The sequence below is a fragment of the Podarcis pityusensis genome (genome assembly GCF_964106645.2).
Source record: "Podarcis pityusensis genome assembly, chromosome: 5".
In the NCBI taxonomy this organism is placed as follows: domain Eukaryota; kingdom Metazoa; phylum Chordata; class Lepidosauria; order Squamata; family Lacertidae; genus Podarcis; species Podarcis pityusensis.
The window spans coordinates 41,887,121-41,911,430 of record NC_138032.1 but is presented as its reverse complement, the minus strand read 5'-3'; the positions used below and the strand labels follow the sequence as shown (position 1 = coordinate 41,911,430).

Below are 24,310 nucleotides of genomic sequence, written 5' to 3'. Positions count from 1 at the left end.
AAAGTGCCTTTCCTTAAGCAACCACACATATGTTCCACGGTGCAGGCGGTGGGCTTTCCCCCGTTTTCCATCTTCAGGATTTACCTACGTGGGACCTTTCACACGACCCAAATACCTTGATTGTCTTTGGGTGCTGAGGGCACATCAAGTTTCCCTCAAATCTATACCCGGAAGCGCGCTTCTGCTTCCTCGGGGATTGCAAAGAGTACGTGTGAACAGATGCAGATGCTTTCCCCCCGCTGATGACAGAAACGCACGTGTGATTCACGGGGAGCGGGTGTGTGGGAATGCTTTATAGGTTCCGGACAGTCACAAGGCGCCTCTTCCCAGCCGCGTTACACCCCAGCACTGCAGTCGATGGCAGCACGGAGAGCCGACTGCGCGAATGCCACTGGGTCGTTTCGTGGGCGCTGTGAACGGCATCCGCCAAAGCAAAGAGACAGAACGCGATGGAATGAGAAGACGCTTGCGGAGCAGGCACGCCTACACCCCTACGGACTACATTTCCCAGCATTCCTCGCCATGGAGGGGCGGGGCCAGACTGGGGGGCGGGCGGAAGCGGCGAAGGCGGAAGCAACAGAGCCGCCACGACCCTGCCGGGCGCCCGGTAACTTGTCTCTTCCCCACCCCCCAAACTTTCCTATATCGGGTCCTAAAAGCAGCTTATTTGCCTTCCTCCTCCTGCCCTTTTCCCACTTTAGGACTGGACTCCCATAATATCGACACCTTTTGCTGTTGGTCCTCCCCCCCACCCCGCGGTGTTCCTCCACCCCATAATGTGACGGGGGCTATTGCTGCGTCCTCCCCGCAGAAGCTTATTGCACTCGAGCAACAGGCGGGGAGCAGTTTATTTCCACGAAGGAAGCGGCTGGGGCTTAAACTTTAGATAGTTGATTCGTCTCTGCATGTGATATCCAAGATCACTTTTATCCATATAAAGCAATAGGACAGGCGGGTTGTATTTTTACCTGGAAGCCCCACGCTGACTGGAAAACCTTGCCCCGTGGTTCAGGTGGGGGCTGGGTGGTTGCTGTCCAGGGAGATTCAGCCTTGTGTTAGAATTTTTCTAGGTGGGCGTCGTGTTTGCGCATCACAAGGGCAGCTGTTCAAAGGGATCCGGGCCTCTTCCTTCAAGTTCACACTTCTGCCGTGGGGTTATTGCATTTCCCCATCGCGCATGCCTCAGCGCTTTGTCACTGGGTAAATCTTTCCTTAGTAGAAGCTTGTGAGTTACCTCGTGAAATACAGTTTTGCAATTATGATGAGCTTCGGTTGGATAATGCCTGTGACATCACTGGCACTGAGGAGCACAACTCTTACTGACGTTTGTGCCGTTTTAGAGAACTCTTTTCAAAGTCATATTTGCCTTTCATTGCTTTTTTAATCGGGAAGATGGTGTGATTCCAGATAGGTGCTGTCTTAATAGTTGCTTAAATGCTGAGTGCTTCTCTCTGGTACTAGAACACACACACACCAGATCCACGAGGTTTCTGTTGCTTTATATTTTTTTTAAAAATGGTCTCCTACTCACCCCCAAAAGCAATCAACATGGTATTTTCCCCACCAGCAGCAGGTCTACTCTATGGCTGAAATCCTATGTATCATGTCTCAATGGAAAAGGCATTTAAAAGCTGTGGTGAAAGGATTCAAGATGCTTATGTAAATTTTAACATCCTTTTCAGTGGGCAAATAACAACTGTCCACTAAGAGATCTTAGTTAATTTTGCAACAAGGCATAGGAGCAGAAGTAGCCCCTTAGATACATTGGCTCAGTTTCTTAAAGCCTTCTAGTTCACAACCAGCCTGATGCCTGGAAGATAATAGAAGCCAGTACAAATATATGCATCTGGGTAAATTTACTTTGTGTAAGAGTGATAAAAGAATTTCAGTTATCCCCCACTGCCCTGCATGATATTCAGTTGTCTTTTGTCTATAGTTTCTGGCTTACTTTTGTGTGGGATGTGAAAGTATCCATGACTAGCCCTGGAATAGATTAGATTAGATTAGATTAAGGCAGTGGCAGTGGTGGGGGCCCTCAATATCTTAGACTACAACTCCCATGATTCCTACCATTGGCTGTTCTGTGTGTCGTTGATGGGAACTGGAGTCCAGCAATAACTGGAGGCCCACAGGTTACCCATCCCTGGTACAATGAACTGTCTTTGAAACTCCTTGTACCAGATTTCCCCCCACCACACATCCAGACTCCTGATCCTAGGAACCCTCTTGCCTGGAGCAGTCTCAGAGACACTGTTCTCCTTACCTTACGTGGGTCTCCTGCTCTGAGTTCTGGCAGTGCTTTGTGTTTTCCCTGCCTTTTAAATGGTGCTGCATTTTGGGAAGGTCATCACTGCCCCTCACCCACCAGGTGAGCCTTTTTCCTGTGCATTTTGGACAGGGGAAAATTATGTGAGCAGCAGCTATAACCCTTTTGGGTACAATGGATGAGCCATGGTAACCGCCGGGCCTTTATTGAATTAGAAAGAAATTCTGTTTGTCAGAGCCCCTGCAGGAGGGAAGTTATATGGTGTCCCTCAGAAGAGCTGCGGCGTACCTCCCTCCTCTCCTGACGCACTCATAGTCCCAGGCACTTGATGCCTCATAAAACACACATCCCTTCGCTCCCAGCCACTAGGCTGTGTTTTTCACTGTCTCCTGCTAGTGCATGCCATAAGTGCCATTTTTCATTGTGGTGTTTTCAGCTCTCTTGTCTTGTTCACAGGCGACTGCTGGTGACCAGCTGTGTGGTGGATCATTTTCTGGCAAGAACAGTGCTTGTCCTGGAATTCAGATGGGGAGAAGTGTTGGGTAGTCCTTTAGTAAGGAGAGGCCAGGATTTAGTTAGGGGCATAAACGTGGTTTTGCTGACACGTTGGTGTGTACATGACCAGGCTTTTGAACTTTGCAGATTCTTTCATTAGGCAAGCACATGTAGCACCTACTAAGCCTGAGCAGTGTATAAATTATGTTATTTAAGGTGGATGCCAGTAACCTATGCCTGGCTGTGTGCTGCTTTTCTGTGATTTAGATCCTTTTGTCATTTCAGATTACAATCAAAATAAAAAAAAACTTAGGACTCTGCTGTTGAGTACATTAATGAATCCCCAGTATGGCAGCCGTGAGCATCATGGTGTCCTCAGACACCCTTCTGAGCACCTGCCTTTTTTGGCCATTTGTGATTTGGGGGGCGTTTCCCTGTTTTCCTCCCCAGCGTGTTGTTTTCTTTGGGATGCATGTAGGTATTCCACTTGTTTTAGGAGCATGTTTCTGGGCATCCCCAGTTCTTCTTTTGTGAAATGGGCATTTTGTGGTGCCCACTACAGTTTCTTAGATTTCCAAATGTGTCCCTGGCCCCAGAAGGTTGAAGGCCCCTAGTTGAATCTATTTTCTGAAAAGCATTTAATGTACCATGTAACCTTTGGGCTCAACTTCATTTTCTCTCTCTCTCTCTCTCTCTGAACTCCATATTTTAAAGTTATGAACACTCTATTTCCATTATGTGTCCCAAACCAAATCAACTGTGTTTCTCCACTCCTGTTAAAACGCTCAGTTCCTACTTGGGGGAAGAAATTCACACAATTAAGAGAGTGAGATGTAAGCATAGAGGTGCTGGGGGAGCACAAAGTGACTGGGGGGAAATTGCAAAGAGAGCAGCAAACAAGTTAGATAACTGTCTCCCTCCCAGGTTTTCAAGATTTCCTCTGCAGCCTAGGAGACTCAGCACCTACTGCCCTTTGCAAAAATAGAATTCTGTGGATTCCAACTTCTGACCAGTGAACTCAGTTTTCTAATGGGTGAAGCTGTTGAAGCTGCAGCCCATGTTTGAGGAATTGTGGGCTTCACGTTTGCTGTGTGGGCTTCAAGTGGATGGGTGTGGGAAGGGCCAAGCAGGCATCCTTTGGCTTAGTGGGCATGAATTATTCTCAGGAGTGTGGGTACTAAGGCCGGGTCAGGAAGGGCAGGCAGTACAGCCAGCCTCTCACTGTGAAGCCCGTCAGCTGTCCTGCAAGAGCTGCCACTAGGGATGGCTTGAGGCCCATTGCCATCCCTCTTTGGGCTTTACAGTCCTGGTGAGCCTATATGGACCCTGCGCAACAGAAAGGCTGCTTCTTGTGGGAGAGGGACATACTGAGTGTTGAATATGGCTGTCTGAGCACAGAACTGAAGGAAAGGAGGAGCTTGCCTAAGGGATTCATGGAGGGGCATCTTGCGCATGGGAGATCAAAGGCCTACCCACCACTGAGAATGTCACTTCCTTTGGCATCTGGCTCTCTTAATCTGCCAGGTCTGCCCCACCAATTCCATCCACTTTGCCGGGTTCCTTTGGGCAAAGCTGATCTTCCCGATTGTGGGTGCACCTTGCCTGTCATCCCCCCTTCCTCTGGGGTGTGATGTTTCTGCAGCCTGAAATAGCAGCAGCTCTTTCATCATTGTCAGCTCATCTCCAATTTGCTCTCACCCTGTGTCTCTTTCCAGGTTTCTGTCCCTGCTCAGCGTCTGCATTTCCCGTCTCTGCAAGCTGTGCCTTGCCCGGCTGAATCGCGTCTTATTTCTAGCCTCCCTCACTTCCTTTGAATTATTTCCTTGTTCTCTCAGCTCTTTGCCGCAAATTCCCCTTTAGTGTCATCTGCAAATGTAATTGTCAGGCATTTGGGAAATAAAAATTGAGGAAACTTTCCCTGAAGTTCAGTTGCATCGAATTTTAATGCTGTTTCTCCACTCGGTATCTTTTTATGGCAATTCTGACAGAGTTGGTCTTGTGCTCTTTTAATCCTGGGTGCCCCTGATCCCATCACTGTCACTCGTTCTTCGTCTCCCCATTCTCTTATACCCTGTATTGATGCTATGCTTGGAAGCAGACATTTTAGAAATTGCACGTCCCTTTCCTCTGCCGGAAACCCAGCCATGCTTAGGGAGAAGCTGCATTTAGAGGGCAATTAAAAAAAACAACCAGCTAGGGGGGGAATGCAAGAACCAGCAATGCAAGGTGCCTCTTGCTTAGACCGCCCCCCCCCTCCTGCCATTAGCAGTAGCTTATCTGGGGTTCAGTCATCTCATTAGCTAAACCTGATTTGGCCTGGTGTGCATGTTATCAGGAGGTGCTGGTTTTAGATGTATATGTGCTGGATATTTTTTCCACAAGGTCATTCCTCTCATCTTTTTAAATAATCTTATTCCTGTTGGACTCCTTGTTATTTTCATCTCTCTCCCTTTTTATTGATGTGCTCTCTGGCTGGGCCTCTGCCCTTGATATATCTGTACAATCCTGCCTAATTCCCTTAGTTCTTTTGGTCAGACATTAATTCACTTTCCTCCGTTGTTACACTGTCCTTTCCATGCAGTCTTAAAGGAATGCCATTGACTCCAGACCCCATTCTTATGTTGGACTGGTGTTAGTGCTTAACTCAGGAGACGGGCAACGGGCAGAAAATGAACTGCTTCCTCTGTTGTGTCTTATTATTTTTAAAGAGATTTGTCTTTGCATGTTTGGAATTGCCTCGTGAAGTGCAATTGATTCCCTGTTCTTTGTGTGGGTCTTTATAGTTCATTGGGGAATCAAGTATGGAGGGCAAGAGGGTTTTTTCCTGTTATAAAAGAAAAGAATGTGGAATAATATAGATGTGAAATTGTATGACTCTAAAAGGTGATTGAGAATCAGGGCAGGGGTGGGATATGGATCTCCTGCCATCCAGCTGGCTGGATTCAGAGCTACTTACTGGCTTTATGACAAGTGTTGCAAGTGTTCCTAAGGTGCAAGGGAGCATGACTGAGCCCGGAGGCAATGTTTTTCCGCTTCTGCTTTGCAGGCTGCTTCCTGATGGCAGTCAGCTCAGTCTTTTGCTGCTGAATGGGAAGCTTTACACTCTTGCTCCAACAGCAAGCGTAAATGATACGATATTTATAGCCTTCCCTCAGACCACTGTATGAAAGATCCTGCAAGTGTTGTAGCCCTCCCCACCACAGAAGATACATCACCCTCTGCCCAGGAAGACTGGGGAAGAAGGGGCAGGAATGGTCGGAGTGGTGCAGGGCAGCTTTGCCTTGCAGGGATTTCTAAACAGAGGTTTTTGAGCTGCCTGTAAGGAAGCATAAAAGCCCCCGAGGAAGGCGTGTTCTGGCCAAAGAACATTGGGCATCAATGACTAGTGCAGTATTCTTCAGCATCTTGAGATTGGCTCCCCTGCTTTTTTTGGTATTTTTCATTGGATGCTTCCCATTCCACCCACCCCCTCCCCATGGCATTAACTGGTTCCTGACTGCTGAGTTTTGAATGTTGCTGGCTTTGGGTTTTATTAGACTGTTGGATACTGCTTTTAAGGAAGCTTCATACTTGTCTAGAACCAACATTTCTTTTTTCCTGTACAGCAGTGCAGATCTGAGTGCTAGGAGTTGCCTTAATGCACACAGCCCATTGTCTGAACTGCTAGACTTTCGTTAGCTGTTCATAGGCATTCCCCTGGTCCACAAGGTGGGCTTTCCTTGGGGTGGGACTCTGATGTTGGGGGTTGGCCCACTGCTGCTTTATTTATTGCTGAGAGCAGGTAGGTGGGATTTTTTGGTGTGTGAGAGATTATATTTAGCTTGTATTGCACCTCTGGCCTATAGTAGGGAACTTGGAGGAAAAGATTCTGCGCAGCCTCGTCATTCCTTTGCCAAGCTTTCCTTGCTGGGGAGGGGGAGGCACTCTTGCCATGTGCCTGGAGACTAAATGAGTGGCGGCATCCAAAGGGCTTTCTAATTTGGGCTGTTTGGAGTCTCCTTGCACTTCTCTCTCTTTTATTGGCGTTATTATTTTGGAAGAAGCACCCGTTCTGCAGCACGCCATAAAGAGTGACATTGTGCATGTGCGAGCACTGAGTGACACCTGGTGCTGTCCCTCAAGGGCACTTTGCTGTTCCCCAAGCACCGATCAAGAGCCTCTCCCACTTTGCAGGAAGGAGGCGGGTGGGCAGATGGAGTTCTGGTCACTGCTGAGCCCAGGGAGGGCAGCAGCCAAATCCCTCCGGCTGGTAAAGGAGCCTGCGTGAGCTTTGCTTCCTCAGTGCTCTGGGGCAAGGGAGATTTAGCACTGCCTTCCGTTCACTGCCCTGTCCAAGGGGTTGCCGTTTCTCTCCTGTGATCAAGGCTCTAAGGTTAAATATTCTATTGATGGAATTATGGATTGAGTGGAATCGGAAACCTCAAAGGCTAAAAATACAGTTTGCTGCCAGGAAACAATATAGGCTGCTGGGAGCTGCTGGGGTGCCACTTCAGCCTGTGCTGCAGCTGGTGTGGTGGATGGATTTCTGCTCTAGGGGTCTCCTGATTACACAGTAGGCTTCCCCTGTTTTTCCGATAAACAAACGAGCTCTCTGTTCCAAATAGCAGCGACTTCAGGTCCCAGTCGCTCGTCCTGGCTGTGTTCCTTTTACAGGATATCACTTGCTTTTTGCCAAGACAGGCGCGCCAATGGAATTATATTCTGAGGATGGCTTATAGAGAAGGCTGTTTGTGTGCATTTTCATGTGGCACATCTGCTTGGGTTTTCTCTGATGCGGTTGCTGGGTGATTTAAATATATATATATATATTAATTTTGCTAAGCTTGGGTCACTATGGCATTCTGGGCTCCTGTTGCTCAGCAGGCTCAGTGGGCTTTGTCTTTTGTCTTATGTTTTTCCTTAGATCAGCCCCGCACAACCTGATGCCTGAGGACTGGTGGCGGCTTAGTTGTGACCACCTGGGAAAATTCCAGATGCCCCTTGGTGGTGGTCCTTTCCCCTGCTGCATAGGAAATCCCAACAAAAGGCCACTAGGACCTGAGCTTTCAGTGTCGCTTTGTCTACACTCCATCTCCTCTCCGTAGGTTCAGAGGCATGTGAAGGAGTTGGCACCAGCTTTCCCAGTCGGCTTGCCGTGTCACCTGGTCTGCCTCAAAGTGCCTGTTGCTGGCAGAGTGGAAGCCAGCTGTGCTGTTGTCACTGAATTCCAAGAAGGGAAGAGTAGATGTTGCAGGCAGAGGAAAAGAAGCAAAGAAAGGCAGTGGAGGAAGAAAAGGGAGGGCAGATGAATGGGCTCACAGAAAGTCTTATAGGGTGAGAAAAGAGGAAATGACTGGTTAATGAACAGAGGCCAGAGAAGAGGGCCATAGGGTGCTGATAGGAAAGAACATGGAGTGAAAGAGGTGAGGACCCTAAGAGACTTGATGTGATACAGAAAATGAAGAGCATTTAAGGTACAGAGAGGAAAACAGGGAGTAAAAGTCATGGAAGCTGCAGGAAAATGGGGTAACTGAGAGCTCGATAAGAGCGTTTGGAGAGAGAAAGGAGGAGTGGAGGGTTCACAGAATACTTTTGAGAGATGGGATGCGGAGAGAGAAAAACATAATAGAGAATGGATTAAAAAGAAAACACAGTTAAAACGAGAAGAAAAATGCTCATGTGGTTAGCGGTATCATAGAATCATAGAGTTGGAAGAAGTCTCCCTCAGAGTAAGCTGAGGTGCGTACCTTCGTCTGCTTGAGAACCAACACCATTCTTTCAGTTTTGGCACAACGGCTGACTCAGCCTGGGAGCTGCCTTGTTGCTTCTGCGGTTCTTCAGCTCCTGCCCTGCCCCTCGTTGCGGACGGAGGGCTTTAGCGCAGAAGTTAGTGCAGCAAGTTGGAAGTTACATTGCTCGGTGTAGTGTGAAAAGGAGACACGCCAAGGGACACTGATTCGACCCTCTTGAGCATGAAATGGGTTGGTGCCGAGGCGTGGCGGGGGGCGTCTGATGGAGTGTGTAATAGACTGCGGATGCGAGGGAGATACAGGATCCAAAGGAATGGAATTTGTGGGCTGCAGTTTCTCTCCCTGCCCTTAAAAAACAAACAGAACAAAACAAATCTCTGCAGAGGCTGATGCGGTAGCCATGGCCTAGCTAGGCTTCCTGCAGCACAGGGCAGGGTGCTTGAAATAATAATTTTCAAAAGCCCTGCTGGTCCAGGCGAATGGCCCATCTACTCCAACATCCTGTTCTCACAGTGACCAACCAGATGCCTGTGGGAAATCTGCCAGCAGGAACCAAGTGCAAGAGCACTCTCCTCTCCAGTTTCCATAATTCAGAAGCATTACTGCCTCCAGCCGTGGAGACAGAGCCTACCTGTCAAGGCTAGTAGCCATTGACAGCCACATCCTCAATGAATTTGTTCAATCCTCTTTTAAAGCCAGGAGGTTGCTATCACTGTGTGAGTGAGTCCCATAGTTTAAATATATGTTGATGAGGCCAAGTGTTTGTCTAGTCCAGCATGCTGTTTCTAAGTGTGGCCACCCAGTTTCTTCTGGGGCACCTGCAAGCCCAGGCGTCAAGGCCTCAGCTCTTCCCCATTCTTTAAGGTCCCCAAGTGGCAGTTATTCAGGGGCATGTTGCCTCTAAAGCTGTAAATTCCATTTAGCAATCCGGGTGAAATAGCTGCTGGCGGACTTCCTCCTACTCCTCTGAAATTTCTCTAATCTCCTTTTGAAGCCCTCTAAGCCAGTGGTCATCACTATGTCCTTTGTGGCAGTCAATTTCCAGTTAATTATGCGTTGGGTGAAGAAGAGCTTCCTTTTGTGTGTCTTGAATCTACTGCTAATTAGTTTTAATTGTGTGATCTGAGTTCTTGTGTTGTCAGAGAGAGAGGAAATATTCACTTTCTCCCTACTATTTGCATTTTAAAGGGTGGCCGAACCCCCTTTTAGCATGATCCTCAGGGGCCCCCTGCACCTCTGCAATTCTATGATTCTGTGTCTCCACTCTTAAGTTGTCCTTCTCTGTACCTTTTTCAGCTCGACAGTATCATTTTAGAGATGGAGTAACCTGGGCTGTACAGCTTTGCCATCCTGTGAGCTGGATTTCATTTGATTGCCTGGATAAGGGCAGCTTGAGAAATGCTCTTGCTTTCACACGTGACACAACAAGCACAACTGCTGTGTGTACATTGATGTTACGCTAGTATTTCCATGTAATAAATGAATGTTGCACACCATCAGGATGGGTCTGGGAACTTGGGGCAGGGCTCCCAAATCTATGTCCACATTTTATGTGATGTCCACACTGTGTACATGTCCATCAGTGTACGTCTAATAGGTGTATTTGCCGCATAAAGGGTAGACGTTCCTAAAGAGGGTGCAACAAGGAGAACCAGAGGTGCTTGAAAAGGCTACAAGTTCTGACTTCCGTAGGGTTTTAATGGGAGGCACGACCGGCTGTGGCTCTTCAGACCATAGCAAGGTGCAGGTTGTGCTGCTTTGTGATGAGAGATGGTGGCAGGGCTGTCTCGGCACAGATGATGGACGACTCTCCAGTCAGATGAGCAGTGGTGGGGTGGGAGGAGATAGACAGATAAGCTATTTTCAGGAAGGCTTACAATTTGCAGGCAAAGTTTGGGCTATCTGAAAGTGTTGGCTCTGCACAAGACTTGTTGCATCAGTGGAGTGTAGGTCAGGGAAAGCCAACCTCCTTGTTCTCAGGACTACTCTATTCCCTGGACTGTACGTTGTCCAGAGCTGGAACAACCTGACCTCATGCCTGTCCAGATTCTGTAGTTAATTTGGGTTTGTAGATGTGGATAGCATGTGATCAGATGATATAGGATTATTAATAGGGAATGGGAACTGGGGCTGATTCTTTCAATAATAATAATAATAATAATAATAATAATAATAATAATATACCCTGCCCATCTGGCTGGGTTTCCCCAGCCACTCTGGGCGGCTCCCAACAGAATATTAAAATAGAATCAAACATTAAAAACTTTCCTAAACGAGTGGCAGGTTGGCAGTGAAACAGACGTAGACTCATTGCTTCTTTTTCCTGATGAGTAAAGCTGTGTGGTTTTCTTTCTAACAATGCAGTTCAAAATTTGGTAGCATTATTGGGACCTTATTAAGTTGCTTTGGGGGCCAGAGGCAGGCTGCCAGTTAGCTATTCCTGGTCTAGGTGATGAGAGGGTCACTAATACGGTTGATTTAAAAAAAAATTGACTCTGTTCCAGAGCCCCCACTCCTTAAAATACGTATTGTATTCTTTGGGGTTTTTGTTTCCAGACTTCCTGGTACTGAGTCTTGAGCTCTCGGATGCATTGCAGTCACGTCTTTTCTTTATCTCCATGATCATCAGGCCTAAAAAGCATTGAAGAGAACCTGAGACCCCCTTTGTTTCAGCAACTGTGACTGTAAGGAAGTACTGGAATCAGCAAATGTCAGCAGCCCTAAGATAATAAATGTCCCCAGATTCACTTTGCCATCTTGATGTTGGAATGTGGCTGGCCTGAGAGCAAGCCCAGTAGATTTTCAATCCTAAAAGCCGCCGTTATGTTTTTAGGTGGGGAACTCTTCCTTTCTTCTTTCAGCCCTCCCATCTTCACTTTTCTGGGGCTCTTATGGCCTCTTTGGCTAAATGTTTGGGTTTCTGCAAGGCTGCCTCCGCTCTGCATGGTGCCCGGTTCTATGTCTGCTACCCAAATGGTTTTTGTAACGTGGTTATGAGCAGGGCTTTTGTGTGGCGTTGCCCCTACCTAGCAGTAGCAGCCTTTGTTGCCGTGAGAGACCCCCAGAGCACCCAGTTAGCTGAGCGCAGCTCCTTGTTCACAGTGGGTGTGGCTGTTCGGAAAGAAATAGATTATATTTTGTGCTGAAAAATGACTCCTCTGGGCTGAAGCTGTCTTAATGATACGTTCTTTTCTCACCGAGTCAATAAAGATGAAGGGGACTATTCTGCAGGTGAAATTAGCTTATTGGAGAATGGAAAAGATCCAAGAGCTCTGCCTGCTTCTTGGTGAGGAAATGGATTGGTCTCTTTGCTAGAATCCTTACAGTCTGTGTAAAAAGTTTGCCCCCGGATGCAGGGGATAATGTTTTAGCAGCTTGACTACCTGCCCCCATGCTAACTTGTGCTGCATAAAAACCATTTTGTTCACCATCTAGGGAATCCTTGCTGTCCTCCTAGTTTTCTGAAGAGTTGGTTAGGCTGCAGATCAGGCATGAGGACACTGTGACCTTCCAGATGTTGCTAGTCTCCCATCGGCCCCATATGGCATGGCTGATGGTCAGGGATGATTGGAGTTGTAGTCCAACAGCATCTGGAGGGCCCCATCTCTGCTTTAGAGTGAAGGTCCTGTGCAACTCAGGAGACAGCAGAAAAGGACTGTGTCCACCATCTTTGTCACTGTGTCTGCTAGCAGTTTGATCCGACACCTGTCCCACAAGAACTTGAGCACAAGTTGCCTTCAAGTGTAGAGCAGGCACCTTGCCCTGTGAATGCTCTCTTGGTTCTAGGGCTGAACAATATCTGGTTTTCAACATTGCAATATATTACCAGCTAAACATCACGGCATACTGATATAGCACTGATATATGTGTCTGAAATAAGGCAAGCGCTCTGGCTTTTTCCTGCATCGTGATTTTTGCATAGTGCGCGCACACACATCATGATTTGCAATATATTGCCAGGTCAAAAATTATGAAACTGATATCACGATATGGACTTCAAACTGGTTTTGGAAGATCGATCTATCTATCAATATATCACACAGCCCTACTTAGTTCCCACCTAAGGTTGAGTCAGCAGACAGTGAAGACAACTGTGGGAGCAGGTGAAGTAAGAGCCTCGTGCTGCATTCTGGGTAGAACAGATTGCCCCAAATCCAGGGCACTGCATTTCAACCATGGCAGAATCTCACTGGAGTAGAGACTGGCATTTGGCAAGGGTTCCCATTACCAGTACGATCCAGTGACTATGTGGTCCAAGGCCCACTTTTTTTAACCCCTTAGATATGTGCGCTTGCGATGGAATGAAGCAGATTAACGTGCAGGCAGACGGAAGGTGCGGCATGGATGATCCGGCCGCCATGCCTGCATTTTCATTTGGGGGGTGTTTGCTTCCATTGCCCTGTCTGAGGCTTCTGCGTGGCTCTCTGGCGGCGTTCCTGCCTCTCCAGGCTCTGGGCTGTACATATTGTCTGCTTGGCTGGGGAGGGATCTGTTTTCAGTTCAAATCAGCAGAGGGGAGAAGAAAGGGGAGAGAGAAGCAGGGGCGGGGAAGGTGAGCGGAGCCTAATGTACCGGAGGTGCCTCGGAAATGAGAACCTTGGATGAATTCCTGGCCCTATTGATTGGTATACAGTTTATGCATCCTGACATTCATAATCTTGGTCTGCTTCTGATGGTCCAGATTAATGGGCCCAGGGGCTGTCCATCCGTCACTTCCCATTAATTACTAGAGAGGTGTTTTTCCAGTGATTTACCTGACAGTGGGCCATGATGAATACCCCTAAACGGAGTGGGCAGTGATTAATCTTGTGGCCACACCCTTCCCCAACTCTTCCTTTCCCCCACAACCACAGGACAGACCCCCGAGCCATCCGTCTCCATAAATGTGGCCTGATGCATATTTATAGGGGCCTGGGGCCTGGCAGATAGCAGCCTTGCTGTTTGTGCCAAAGCTTATGAAAAATAAATCTCTCTGGCAAGAGGGGGGCCGCAAGTACCTGGGGCCTCAGGGTGGCGGTTAGCCTTGAAGGCTGTGTGGTCTGGGGTTTGAGGAAAGGGTCAAGGAGGCTTGAGCGAGAGGAAGAGAACGTGGCCTAGCAGCCGTCAATAGGACTGAGAGCCAGGATTCCTGGACTGCACTCCTGCCGTTGAGAAAGAAGTACCGGTAGGCGCCGTTGGTGATTAGAGCACCGATGCAGGGCTTGTGGAGGGCAGTATGGCCTAGTGGGCTCGGGGAGGGAGACTGTGTGCTGCACACTTGCTCCTGACCCTAGATCAGCTGAAATGGAAGCCCTACAAGCCAGGATTTCCAAGTGCGTTTCACAGACCTGTTCCTAATTGGCTGCCTGTGTGAAGTGGCCAGTCGTGTAGTTTTCCCACTTGCAGAATGCACGTGAGACCCTTTACCAAAGTGGCATGAGGCTGAGTGCCTCCTTTCAGTGTGGCTTGTGTCATCTGCGGGTGTAGAAAACTGCATTGTGCTCCCAAAGGGACAAGTTGTCCTGGTAGGAGGAAAGCCTGTGCATTTTTGGTTTACATTTCTGTAACGCTGAGCATGCAAGGTGCTGGTTGGTCTTTGATAGAGGCAGGGGTCCTGGGGATTCTGTCTCTACCTGTTCTGTCTAAGCAAGCACAGAAGGGCCAGTGCATCACTGGCTCATCATTTTACTGATCCTGCGTTGGTAACATCAAGTGGTGTTCTAGTTGGTGAGTGGCAAGTGAGCAAAAATGTCGGGGTCCTTGCACTACATGTTAGGCTTATTTCTAGCACTTCTGGATACTTTTAATCCTCTCTGTATATTTTGAAGCTTAGGGTTGGTGGCAGCTGGGCTGACTAAGGTCAAACCTAGATATTCACCTCCATAGGTACAAGAGCACTCCTTCCTCTTGCTAGTCCTAATATCCAGCTTTTTCCATAACTCATTTATCCCTTACTAGTGTAACTCATCTATCCTGCAGTCATTAGACACCTCATGCACATGTAAGATGGGCTTGGCGTGGCAGCAGTCATTCCCATAAGCCTCATAGTCTGATGGGCTTCTCTTATCTGAAGTAAGAGAAGAGATGGGGCATGAATCTCCTTAGTTGTCGCTTGAGTGTGTCTATTGAGGTGGGGGATTGGGTGTCACCGTACATTAAACGGGGCAGGTTCAGCATATAGGCTTCGCAGGAAGGTGTGTGGAGGTGACTAGATAGTGTCAGTAGGAAGGGGAAGATAGCACAAAGCCGATCTCGTTACAGACATGTGATATGTTCACGGCAACATCTTTTGCTGCTGCTTTATTAATGTGTGGACCTTAATTTAATACAGCACACGCTATATATTTTCAGAAGTTTAGCTAACAGGAGATACAACGTGTTTAGCATATTCTGTAGATCTCTGGTTTGCAGAAGCTTAAATCTGTCCCTTAGGTGCTTGGCGGTTTAGGATTTATATGCTGCACTTATTGCATATCCATGGGAATGCAATTGCAAGGAGGAGATGGCACACCACAGCCCCCTCCCCTTGCCATTAGGGGTGGGGGAAGAGTGTACAAAGCAACACACTGGCCTTCTTATCTAAGCACTGGAAACTTTGATGAGTGTCTGTATCATTTCCGCCTGGAGGCAGCAAGATTGGGACTTAGCGGGGGTTTGGTGTTGTTTTGCATTAGGAAGCAGGACGGGCTGCTTCCTGGATCAGCTGAAAGCCTAGGTTCCCGTCCAGATGGATGCAAGCAAATGGGTCATCACAGACTCTTTAAATTTCACCCAAATCTCTGGGTGTTCAAAGTTTGCACGCAACCTTGGTGGCTTGGACTCCTCATGTTGTTATTTATTTCCCCTTAACACTTCTGGATCCAGAATTTGGGAGATCTTTAGGCAAGACTACTTGGCCAGACTATCTGTCCACCTAACCCAGTAACTGTCTGCACTGAGTGATAATAGCTCTCCAGGGTCTCAGACAGAGGTCTTTCTCACCATCTGCTGCCTTATCCTTTTTTAAAAGGATGCCAGGGATGGGACTTGATATCTTCTGCATGTAATGCATGTGCTCTGCCACTGAGCATTGGTTTCTCAGGCATGGCTTCGCCTAGATTTAACACAGGACCTCTCATTCCCTGAGCAAGAATAATACCTCTAGATTTTACCTACCTTTTACCTACCTTTAATATCTCTAGATCAGAGGGAGGCAACATGGTGCCGTCCAGGTGTTGATGGACTAGCCAGCTGGCCAGTGATCAAGGATGATGGGAATTGTAGTCCAGTAACATATGCGGTACCTCTGCTAGAGACCTCTGCTCGCTGGATTCTTTCACACGGCTTCTGTACTTTCTGGTGCTCTGTGCAAAATAAGAATGGCCACGTTCTTAGGCAATGGGCATTTTGCATTTCTTGGGATCGCAGCAAAAATATTACCTTGTCACCCTCTGGGGCTAACCTTGCTTCTGAACAGTAATTGCTCAGAAATGTGTCCTACCTTACTAATTAGATAAGAACAGCTTTTCCCTCTCTGTGTTAATCTGTCTTGCCAGCTAATGCCCAGTTTATTAAAAGTGAGATGAAGTTAGTATCTGGACTTCACCTTATTAGGGGACCTAGCTGTGGATTTGGCTTGTTAATTTGAGGGGAGACGTATGGAAGAGATGGCTTGCCTTGACTAATCTTGATAGCGGATCTCCACCCCCACCTAAAAGATAGAGAAGGCCATTGCCAATTCTGTGGGGCATGGATTAGGAAGTCTGAGTGTAAAAGAAAGGCCTGGAGCAGGAGTTCCATAGATCATCCATGGTCTATGAACTCCATTCAGGTGGACCATGGTGTGTCTGTGGTTTTTGGATTGAATACAGGAAATGGCACATCCTTAAATTAAATATGTTGATTTTAAGTGTATTTTAATTATCTTTTATTTCTTATATTGTATTTTATTATAGTGCAGTTTTAATTCTGTGGAATTAAAATTGTAATACCATAAAATGCAATGCTGTAGAAATAAAAGAAGCAATTAAAAGCATACTTAAAAAGCAGACAGCAACTAGCACATCAACTGCTATGACAGGCCAAAAAAACAAAGAAACCCATTAAGTGGTTCTGCAAGACCCTCAGCAGTTTTCAAGTGGTCCATGGGGGGGTGGATGGTTTGGGAACCATTGGTCTGTCCGACCCTCATCCCTACCCTGCCCCAGCTGAGAGATTGGAAGGTAACTGTTGCAAGTGTAGGCTAAAACTACATTATTATTATTTTGACTTGTTTTGCTTGTTCAGTCCTGTACTTAACACTGTCCAGTATACATGGATCAAGTTGGACATGGAAACAATCAAACTGAGAGGAGGGCTCTGGCATTTTAGAGGCAGCAATCTATTTTCTAGCTTTCATGCACTTTGAAGTGCTCTGAGTCAACGACAAGCACTGCTGTGGTTCTCTGTGCCGGATTGAGGCAAAGCCGATAAAAGCCTTAGAGCAGCTTGGTTAGGGCTTGAAGCATCTGGGGTCAGGATGCTGATGTGCAGATGGGAGCTTGCTTCTACCAGTTTCTTGGAAATAGCAAGGGAGCTGTAGGTCCAGCATATGAAAAGGCCATGTAACATTAGCTCTCTCCCACATCCAGTGCAAAGTCACCGTGACTTCCTGGGACACGGTTGCCCTGCTTTCTAGAGAGCTGTTTCTGAAAGTGTTTAGGGGGAGAGTGGAAGCCACAAAGAGGGCCGGGTGCCATTAAATCCTAGTGCAAGGCACATAAGAGATGCATGGGTAGTTCCTCGATACAAAAGAATAATCAAAATACAGAGTAATAGAGGGTATATAGAGCTTTTTTGGCAGAATGTTTGATTCCAGGTGTAGCTCTGTTTAAGGAAATAACAAATCAATAGAGCCGCCTCGGTTTTAGAAGTTCCACACTGTTATGAAATTACTGGTGCTTGGAGCATGTTTTTAGTCCTCATTGTTGCAAAAAAAAGTTTGGAAACATGTTGGCAAAAGATTGTAGAGAGGAGAGGCTACGCAAGGTTGTCAAATGTCAGTGGATAGTATTTCAGCTCCCCCTTCCTGCTCTATAACTGGCTACATCAGTGGTTCTCAAAGAGAGGATCACAAGTGTCGTGGGAAAACCCAAGGACAATCAAATAAACATTTAAACATTTCAATGTTACATAGTATAGTACAAGTATAATATCGAAATAATATTTTTTATTTGAAGAATATAGATATCTTTTCCAAATGAGAGCAGGAGCCTCAAGTGATACTAATGACATTCCTAGTTGTGTTTTCCAGTGTATTTCTTATTTTCAAAAATTTGGCATGGCACGAGCAAATTTTTGTTCTTAAAGTGTGAGCCAGAGAAAAAAACTTTGAGACCCTCTGGGCTGCATCCCAGTTCCCAACTTCTGTCTTTGTGCCTTTCTGCCTCACATGCCTCTACCCTAGTCAACTCCTGTACCATTTTTCTTTTAAGTTGAAAGAGATCTGGTACAATCACTGAAAAATTGAATCATGAAACCAAATAAAGTAAGACAAAACAGCTGTACCCTGTGCTTAGAATGCAGCCATGGTTATGAGGTTATTGTAACTGTGCATAACGGCATGCGCAAATCCACCCGTCCTTTGGCCAGGAAATGAGTTACTGATCTAGTTCCACCTCTGCCTTCCCCTGGCTGTAGACTATTTCTCCTCTGTAAAAGGCAGCAGGTGGGACACAGATTGTGCTTCTGTTTCCAGGTTATCCTCCCCTCCCTGCTTCCCCAAACACCTACATTGCTCTGCTGCTCACTCGACTGATTGCTTTCCTCTCTTACAGATCTTGGCAGCACTATGCAGCCAGATACGGAGAGGCCTCGGATACGGCCCAAGAAGCCAGACAAGGCCCTGTACGTCCCCAGAGCTCTACGCGAGACAGCCGGCTCAAAAACCAGCACCTCATTAGCCACCAGACATGGGAGCGAGGGGAGCCTCTCCTGCTCCTCAGGGAAGGCGATCACCAAAGGATGTGAGGGAAGGCCGAGTCCCAGAGCTGGGAGAGGCCTGTTTCACGAGGACCGGGATGGAGTGGATGCGCCCAGAGAACCAAGAGGAACCTCATCCCAAGGCGGGAGCTATAGCAATGCCTTCTGCACAAGGCCAAAGGCTCGGAAAGGGTCCCAGCAGAAGGCTGAGTCACACAGACTGCCCGCTTCCTCCAGCTTCCTAGCCACAACTCCCTCTGCACTGCCCAGCCGTCACGCAGAGTCCTGCACTGCCCTCTCTCATACTAATCTATTGTGGAGGATGGCCGAGCTCCAGCTTCAGCCAAGGCGTAACGAGGTAGACTGCTCTTGGGAGCAGCAGCACGTGTGTCCATCAGCAGAGCAGGACGCTTTCTCTTTGCAAAGGACTCCCCACACTGGCATGAGCAAGCAGGCAGGAACACTCCTCACAGACCAGGTAGGGCTGAGTGAAGGGAGTGTGCAGACATCCAGCAGCGAGAGGCTCTCGGATGAGGGAGAGGTGTGTGACGGTGGCCTGTTGGCCAGCAGGGAAAGCACAATGGCGCCCGCGAGCCAAGGTTACACAGAACCAGCTGGAGGAAGTGAGGGCGATGTGTCTGGAAGTTTAGCTGAGGGGGTTCCAGGTGGCCTAGGAGCACATGAGGATTGCCTCTCGGCATGTGCAGGTGAGGGAGTGCCTGATCCAACAGATGCAGGCAAGGGAAACACGTTGGTTTGCCCTGAGACAGTTGAGCCTGGTGGACGTGAAGGCACCAATAAGAGCAACTCCAATCCGACAGAGATGAGTGACGGTAGCATGTTGGACTATACGGCCAATAAAGTTCCAGATCAGACAGAACCAAAGGAAGGCAGTGGCATCAAAGACACAAACGGGAGCGTCGCTGCTCAGGCAGAAGCCAACGAGCAGAGCACACTAGAGCATGGCGAGGAGAATGAGAGTAGCGTGCCCAGTCATGCAGTTGAACACATGTCTGATCAGATTGGAGTGAGCTTTGATAACGTGTCTGGAAACAGGGATGAGAGCCCTTTAATTGAGGCAGGTGGTTCAGGGGTGGCTGCAGGCTGCAACTCTTCAGATAGTGACTATGGGACAAGGAATTGTCACCCCAATTGTGTCTTGGAGGATGAAGTGGGGCAAGGGTGTGGCAGGGAACATGAGGAGGGAGGCAGCATTTCCCATCACACCTGTTGGTGCAAAGGCGATGTCTCTGGGGCCGAGGCTGCACCCGCAGCAGGAGAAGCGACTTTGGGCATGGGAGAGCAAAGCGCTGAAGGAAGGGAGGCTGCTGGCCAGTCACTGGGATGTGCCTCAAAGAAGGCGGCGTGCAGCACAGAGAGAGTCATGGAGGGAGCAGGAGCTCTCTCAGGGGACGCCTCAGTGCAAAAGCCAAGCCATGGGGATGTGGGCATGAGGTGGTGGCATCCGTCTGAAGCCAAGGCAGGCGAAGAAGCTGGATGGAGCGAGGAGCCTGCTGGAACCAGCATTGATCCGGCAACCGGCAATGAGGATGACGGCGTGGCAGATGAGAGCTGGGATGCTCTGTTTAATGACGATGGTGACTGCCTGGATCCGCATTTACTGGCGGGGGTGAGTACTCTCTGTGGACTTTTCCTGGATCTGGGTGTCATGAGACATGGTGGCGGGAGATAGTTGCATGTTGGGGAGCACGTGACGCAGCTGGTTTATGGAGAATGCATTTTTAGTTTTGAAGTCCTGCATGGCTGGCTGAGCTAGTATGTCTGCAATGCCTTTATTCTGTAGCTTTGTTTGTGCTTTGTTTCTTGCCTTCTCTTTCTCTCTTTCAATCTCAGTATTTATCCGATGCCCTTTCCCAGAAGGTCATACCATAAGCAAGAGATTTAAAATTTTCTGTTGGAAAATCCAAACCTCTATTCTTGGAGTAAACTGATTTTCACACACACACACACACACACACCAGTTTAAATCTGTAGGTTGTCTTGATTTCAGTTTTTAGATTCCATTTATTGAAACATTTCCATTCTTTTGGAGGGAGAGGAGAGAGAAGCCACATTGGGTCTCTGTATGTACAGGGACTGGAAACTGGTGATCAGCAGAGACAGAGAGCCCGAGTTCTACTCTGTTGTTTGAGCATTTAGTACAGATTACGTGCACACTTTGAAGCTTTTCACCAGAGGCATGGGAGCTACTAAGTTGCTTCTTTATGAAGTCATGATGAGAGTTAGAGGGTTTGGAGAAAGCTTTTGCAAAGTTAACGCATGATGATGACACTTTCTGGGTTGAGCCGATTTCTGTCGCCTTCAATAATTGTGGGGAGATGGTCACATGTATTCTGTCATGAGGCTAGAGGAGGACTCAAAAGAAACACCACGAACGGCCTAGTAGTCCATGGAGGTCTCCAACAGAAGTGGTGCTTGAGAAATCATTAAACAAGAGGAGCACAACAATTGGCTTGAGAACTCTCCAACACCTTGAACTCCGCAACGCTTGCCAAACTCTCTTGGCTGACTAGATATAATAAAATGCGTAAAATAAGGCAGGCGGAAGTTCCTCTGCACGGCGGCTGCGTCGCTACGAAGCAGAGCCTTCATGATGACCACGAGGCGTGCAGAGACATACCGTGAAGTTTCATGGAAATGGCAGGTTTTTAATTGGCTCTGGCTTGTTAGCATATCGCCTTGCAAGAATAGCGCGAAATGTGTTGCGATGAGTAGCTCAGCACGGGGAGCGTGCAGCCTTGCCTTCCGTTTATGAGGAAAGCACCGTGTCGGCTGGATGGCTGAGAGCCCCTTATTAAAGCTTAAATCAATACCATAAACCCTGTACTTTTGGAGTGACACAATAGTACCTAAAGTAACAAAGTGTCCTAATATTGCTGTGATGTGCATTCAGGCCTGCTTAGGAGCCGGGGGTTGATCTGAATGGATTCGGCTTGCTAATAGCTCCGGCGAACCATTGAAATTAACTAAGCAGGCTCATTACCAAGGGTTAGCTCATAAACCATCCTAAACTCCTGGTAATGGAAGCTGTTAAAACTCCATGGGGGCAGCTTTTACAGGAAGTAGCTTTGGGTTCACTGCTGCTTATTCCAGTCAGTTAACGGCAAGGAAATTAAATCTCCCTTTCTGGCAGGTGACCGGCCAGTTGAAAGTGAGGCCGGATCATGCAATCGTTGCACAGGCTACCCATTGCGCCTCTGTGCAGAAGTGCCAGCACACCAAGCAGAACTTGTCTTCATAGGTGTCGAAGGCGTAGCAAGAACAGAATTGCCCTCAAACTGATTTCGCTGCACATGTGTGGCTCAGTCTCTGTATGGTGCTGGTCTTGCATATCAAGGCGCATAGACAACCTCCACGACTCCCAGGCTCATATAAACAAATCCTGCTGCAAAGGAAAATTTGCAGGGTTTACTGGATGTTCACATGTTTCTGCAGCTACGATGCTCAGGATACTGCTGGGTGGAAATGTTTGTATCCTGAAAGACACAAGGAAAGCGGGTGTGGTGAAGAAGGAATCTAGATGATCTACTTTAGGTCTGCTTTCCTTCTTCTGTAAGGCTGGATCTGCTGCACCAGAGGGAGAGCAGTAGGGCAATAGCATGGCTGGGCTTGGACAGAAGTGAAGGGGCAACCAGCAGACGAGTTCTGTGGCCAGAGAGCTTCTCTGTGCTCTCGCCTCTGATCCCAAAGGCCTGACCGCATGGATGCGTGCCTAGTTGTGGGCATGACCTATTTGTAGCATTGTGAATTCTGCATTATGAAATCGCTTTGCTTTGTTTAAACAAACTCTGCGCCTGCTTTCATCAGAGAGCTGATACCAGTAAACTGCCTGCATTAGAAAGCACTAATTTTAGAAAAGTCAGGGATAATTTCCTTTCAATTATCTCACAAGTAACCACTTGGAGGAAGGTGTAGACTGCAGAGTTGAGAGAATGAAGGTGAGGTCTCGGGAGTCGATACTCTGGGAAAAGGCTCAGTGTTGCAATAGGGCAGGCTAAGGGTAAGTCTAAGGGGATGACTTAGGCTCTTTAGGGCAGGGTGAGGGGGTCTTAATGTGGTTTACATATTTCTTAAACACAATTGCAGCTGCATCTTTTGTAACAGTGCCACGCTCGGAGAACCCCAGAATTTCCATTTGCCACAGTGAGGAATGAACTTGAGCAGTTGGCTTTTAGCCATTTTTTAAAAAAAATGGAGACGCAATTTTGTTTTGTACTTGCGGGCAAAAAAAAAAAAATGTAGATGGTGTGGTGATGCAGAATATCATGTAATAATTGTGGAGACATTGATTTCCCCAACCTGATGTCCTTCACATGCTTAGAACTACAACTCCTTTAAGCCTCAGCCAGCGCAAGCATACTGGCTGGTGGAAGCTGTAGTTCAAAACCTTTGTGAGCGCCAGGCTGTGTCCATACTGCAGTTCGTTTCAGCAGTCTCTTTTCACTGTACCAGAACAAACCTTTGACTCTCCGCCCCCCGCCTTTGTAAACCACTTTGAGGGTCTTCTTACAATCAAGCAATACTGTATGTGCATTTTGTTAAATAAAATATAAATAAATGTGTGTGTTCACTGAGAGCTGGGCTGCTACCCACAATGGATGTGCTCTGCCTCCGCAGTCAGAGGCAATAAAGCTTCAGAAGAAACTGCAGGAGGGGAGAGCGTTCTGGGGTTTGGGTTTCCCACGGGCATCTGGTTGGCCACTGTGAGAAGAGGATGCTGGACTAGATGGGCCATTGGCTCTTTTTATGTTCTTAAGTGTATTCATTTCCCTCCTAGAATTGTAGTTTGGGCTTTTCATATTTATCTTAATGAACACCGGGCTTGTCATATTTATCTTAATGAGCACTGAACTTTGTGTGATCGCACGAATATACCCACATATATTTTTCACCCAATCCATTTATCAGCTTTGATTCCTCCCGGCCCTAAAAAGCTGAGAACCTTGTGAAATAGCTGGACTCTCTAGAATCACATAGTTCCGACACGAGATTTACTGTCTGCTAAGAAAAATGAGTTGATATAGCTGAAGAATGCCCTGGCAAATGGGCACAGTGCTGGAAATTCACCTTGAGGAAGAAAAGAGTTCTGATAATGAAAGAGAGAAGGCGGGACGATGGCTGGGACAAGGGACAGCACAAGGGACAGCATGAGACTTTTGTCGAGACCAATTACACAAAAGCTTGTATCGCTTTAATGAGGTACAAGATTTTGTGTGGATAAGACAGGACTTGGGTTGCCTACAGTGACAGATTCTGGGATGTGGTGTGAGCTGTGCTCTTCCTCATACGAATATCAGCAGCAGAATTTGTGGGTGATGCCGGCCAATATCTCTAATGGAGGGTCCATCCACATTAGCAATTTCTCCTGAGCATTTAATCATGTTTACTTTGGGACATGCCCCTGCTTTGGGTCAACTTGCATCTGTCCTGCAGTAAATTGTTCCCTGGAGTGTTTTTAAAATACTGCAGGAAGATCCCGTCCTTGGTGAAAATGCTTCTCCTTTAAACTATGAATGTCCCCAGAGTCCGGGTATCAGAAGATCTCCGGGCACTGGAGAAATGTGGCAGTGAAAATTCACAGGCAAGATTCCTGCAAAGCTCAGAGTCTGGCTTCCTTTCTGCAGCTCCAGCCTAGTGACTGTGCTGATGCAGATATGCACATATCTATATCCTCCTGCTTGTGTTTTAAGAAAAGAAGAATATGGTGAGATAAAAATGGAAGGAGGGGGAAAACAGCTCGTGACTAAATAAAGCTGTTCCTCTGCTATTGCTTTCCCTGGTGAAAAACTTACTCTAGTTTCTCGTACCAAGGTCAGTATAACTCATTTCGTTGCATAGGAGGAGTGTTGCGCTGAGATTCGGGTGTGTGAAAGTGGGATTT

The 24,310-nt window shown here is 47.5% G+C and overlaps 1 protein-coding gene across 1 annotated transcript in view; it reads left to right on the top strand.

Moving 5' to 3' along the window:
- The first annotated feature begins 353 nt into the window (after positions 1-353).
- The window catches only part of R3HCC1L (R3H domain and coiled-coil containing 1 like), a 34,031-nt gene continuing 10,074 nt past the window's right edge, over positions 354-24,310 (top strand). Inside the window, 3 exon segments of the mRNA XM_081005869.1 lie at positions 354-541; positions 544-607; positions 18,264-20,038. Coding sequence (XP_080861995.1) covers positions 386-541; positions 544-607; positions 18,264-20,038 — 1,995 coding nt within the window. The 5' untranslated portion in view covers positions 354-385.